Source organism: Nicotiana tabacum, chromosome 19, assembly GCF_000715075.1.
Source record: "Nicotiana tabacum cultivar K326 chromosome 19, ASM71507v2, whole genome shotgun sequence".
In the NCBI taxonomy this organism is placed as follows: Eukaryota; Viridiplantae; Streptophyta; class Magnoliopsida; order Solanales; family Solanaceae; genus Nicotiana; species Nicotiana tabacum.
The window spans coordinates 121,195,097-121,198,811 of record NC_134098.1 but is presented as its reverse complement, the minus strand read 5'-3'; the positions used below and the strand labels follow the sequence as shown (position 1 = coordinate 121,198,811).

General features: G+C 33.6%; 1 protein-coding gene across 1 annotated transcript; it reads left to right on the top strand.

The window, feature by feature from the left end:
• The first annotated feature begins 245 nt into the window (after window positions 1–245).
• Window positions 246–2,874, top strand: LOC107811316 (ferritin-like catalase Nec2). The gene is made up of 3 exons (XM_016636216.2): window positions 246–644; window positions 1,997–2,225; window positions 2,303–2,874. Exons 1-3 carry the CDS (start codon window positions 292–294, stop codon window positions 2,678–2,680), a joined length of 960 nt encoding a protein of 319 aa, XP_016491702.1. The 5' UTR covers window positions 246–291; the 3' UTR covers window positions 2,681–2,874.
• Window positions 2,875–3,715: the final 841 nt, after the last annotated feature.

Here is a 3,715-nt window from a genome sequence, read left to right as displayed (position 1 = left end):
AACTCCATGCTTCCGGTGCTTGGTTTTTAAAATTTCCAAGCATAATTTCTCTCAGTTTTCTTTCTCTCTTTGTGTATATTTTGGTATATTTTCAATTTATGATTATAGGTTGGAGGAAGGTAGTGTCTAGCTAAGGCATACAAAGATTACATTAGTTCTGGTAGCCATTAATTAGGTGTTCATGAATCATGATAGAAATTCAAATTACACGGGGTAAAATTGGGTATAAATATATCCCTATGAACTCCTCTCTTAATCTTCCTTACAACTTAACCAAAAAAAGTTTTAAAAATGGCTATATTATCAACATCAGCTTCCTATTTTCTTATAGTCATAATTCTGATGTCAAGCAAACAGCTGATTTGCATCTCCCTTCCTCATAATCTTCTTTGTCCAACAGGGATTTCAAAGTATGCAATCCCAGTTTTCAGAGAAGACATTGATTTAATGCAATTTTCAGAGAATTTAGAGTTCTTAGAAGCAGAATATTACTTGTGGGCTACACATGGTTATGGTCTTGATGTAGTTGCACCAGAACTTGTCATGGGAGGGCCTCCCCCCATTGGTGTACGCAAAGCAAATCTTGATCCTTTTGCTAAGAACATCATCACTGAGTTTGCCATGCAAGAAGTTGGCCACCTCAGGTTCATTCTTTCCCGAGTTTAACTTATAAACATCGACAATGTAAAAAAAAATTCATCATTATTAGATCACTTAAAAGATAATTACGATAACAGTTCATAAAAAGAAATTGTTAGTAATTTAAAAAATTAGGCAGATTACCTGCTACAATATATTACTCTCTTCGTTCACTTTTATTTGTCCAAAATGAACTTTGCATGCCCCTTAAGAAATAATAGATGAAGTGCATATTTTACCATAGTACCCATAATAATAATAGTATTTTGAGAAGTTTTGGGAAATGATTTATGAAATGAGTAATTAATAATAAGGGTAAAACAGAAAAAAAAAAAAATATATAGTCTTCTCTTGATTTGTTAAAATTGACAATTAAAAGTGAAAATATATTTTTAATATAGTAGACAAATAATAGTAAATAGAGGGATAGTATAAAATTAACTTCTTTATACTATCAATGTTTATAAGTTAAACTCTCCCATAGACTCATTTTCTCCTTCTTTTATAAGATTGAGTAATTAACCCAAATAGCCGCCCACCCAATCTGCTTAAACTAAAAATAGTCGGTGGAGGTATAATATATGTATAATTTATGTATTATATATGTGTATAATTATGTACAATCAATGTATAATCTATGTACATGACTAAAAAAAGTAAACAATAAATATGACCGGTTATTTGTGTAAAGATACCACATCCGCCTATTTAAAGCATCCACCCATTCCTTAGTGAAAGGAAATATTACTCAGGGATAAAAAAAAAAGTTGGTGCCTGTCGAGTGCCTGACAGAGCTAAGGGGGCTTCAATCCTTACTCTTTATCCCCATCTTCGCCCAGGCTAACGGGGACTTATTTATTCAGGGGGAGCCTCGTACTATTGAGAGGAAGATCCTTGGCCCCTCTTCATTCTCTACAGGGTTCCAAACCTTTTTTTCAACCCTCTACTCTAAAGTCGTTGTTGATCTGATCTTTTCTTTCTTGGGCGTGGGCGAGACAAAATCTTCTTAGTCTTCCGTTTTTTCGATGTCTTCTAAATTTCAAATAGTATTCAAGATCCTCTCTTTTCGATTATCTAATAAATCACTTAATGAAAGTAGATTATTTTTCCATTCCTTTCCAAAATTGCATAATCCCTTCACGAACCAAACATGAATCTTTCGATTCATTTGACTCTCACGCTCAATTACTTAATTACTAGATAAATTCTCATATCTTTTTTTATGAATGTTATGAGCCTATCTTCTCTTCTTTGTTCATATTCCAAAAAATATCGAAACTAATGTAAGACCAAATTTAAGATTTTGAGATGCAATAATTCCTTTTCTTCTTTCTTTTTCGTTTGGGCGGTTTTGTAGGGCACTTAAATCGAAAGTAGGTCCCGGTTTTCCAAGACCATTGATGGATCTAAGTGCTAAACACTTTGCTAAGCTATTTGATGAAGCATTTGGTTACAAACTGGAACCCCCATTTGATCCTTATAGGGATAGTCTCAATTTCATGTTGTCTTGCTATGCACTTCCATATGCTGCATTGGTTGGCTATGTTGGTACAAATTCCCATATCAAAGGCTATGAAACAAAAAGGGTAAGTCCTATACTATATATAATTAAGGCTAAAGATTTTGAAAGGCCATATTTTAAATTGTGTTATTATGAATGCAGCTTTTGGCAGGACTACTAGGGGTTGAATCAGGGCAAGATGCAATTATCAGAATGTATCTTTACGAGAGAGCTGGGAAAGTAGTATACCCATACAAACACACTGTGGCTGAGTTCACAATCCACATCTCTAATTTAAGAAACAGATTAGCAATGTGTGAAACTAAAGATGAAGGCTTGTTTGTGCCATGGCAACTTGGTGCAGAAAATCGGACAAGAACTAACATATTATCAGCCGATTGCGATTCGCTGTCTCAGTGGAGGAGTCCGGCGGAGATTCTTAGGATTGTTTATAATACTGGGAATGAGCATATTCGTGGTGGATTCTTTCCTCATGGTGCTAATGGCAACATTGCTAGAAATTTGTTAAAACTACAGTAACGGCGGCAGTGGCTACATTCAGGAAAATTAATTTACATGCATTTGCTATTTGTAATATCTAAAATAACAGCAAAAAAAGAGTTCATGTCAGATTTTCTTACTGTCCGAATATAAAGTTGGATTCCAGCAGTCAAAACACGTTACATTGGTGTCAAGTAGTGGTGACAAGATGGTTAAAAGAAAATAGTTATTCACCCATATTATTCATTAAAAAATAAGTTTGATAATAAACTTTTTAAAAGCAGGTCAAATATGGATAGAACCATAGAAAATGGATAACCAATGAATGACTAACGACTTTAACTTTACATTTGTAAAACATCAAATTGTGGGTTACTCAAGTTTGGGAGACTAAAGAATTCTCCCAAAAGTAATCAATCAAGTCATGGATAATATGGATATCCATATATATTATCCATCGGTTAACCCGTATTAAATAGGTCGGTCGAATAATTTATCCGTTTCTGCATTACCCGTTTTTCGACCCACCCATATCTGCCCCGCCCCGCCCATTTACCACCCTAGGGTAAAGAAATGGATTTTAACATCAGTATATAATAAAAACTACGGAAAAGGTTCAAATATACCCTTGTACTATACGAAATTGAGTACATTTGCCATTCGTTAATACTTTAGCTCAAATATGCCCTTACTGTCACATAGTTGGTCCATATATGCCCTTAGAGTTACACAGTTGGCTCATATATGCCCTTTTCGAAACGGAATCTACTCAAACTAATTAACTCTTTCGTTAATTGTATTAAAGTGTATTACAAACACTACTTCCTTTTTATTAGTACTTTTTTTTCTTTACCTTTCTCTTTTCTTTCTTCTTTTTTCTTTTCTTCTCTTTTTTCCCTTTTCTTTTTCCCTTATCTGATTTCCTCCATTACTGATGTCTTCTCCATTTTCGTCACCAATTTCGCTTGATAAAACTCATGAATTTCAATTACTAAGAAAATTCTCCCATAAGAATATTTTTATAGATCATATGTTTGTCAATTTTTTAATTTTTACTGAACATATATTTAGTTC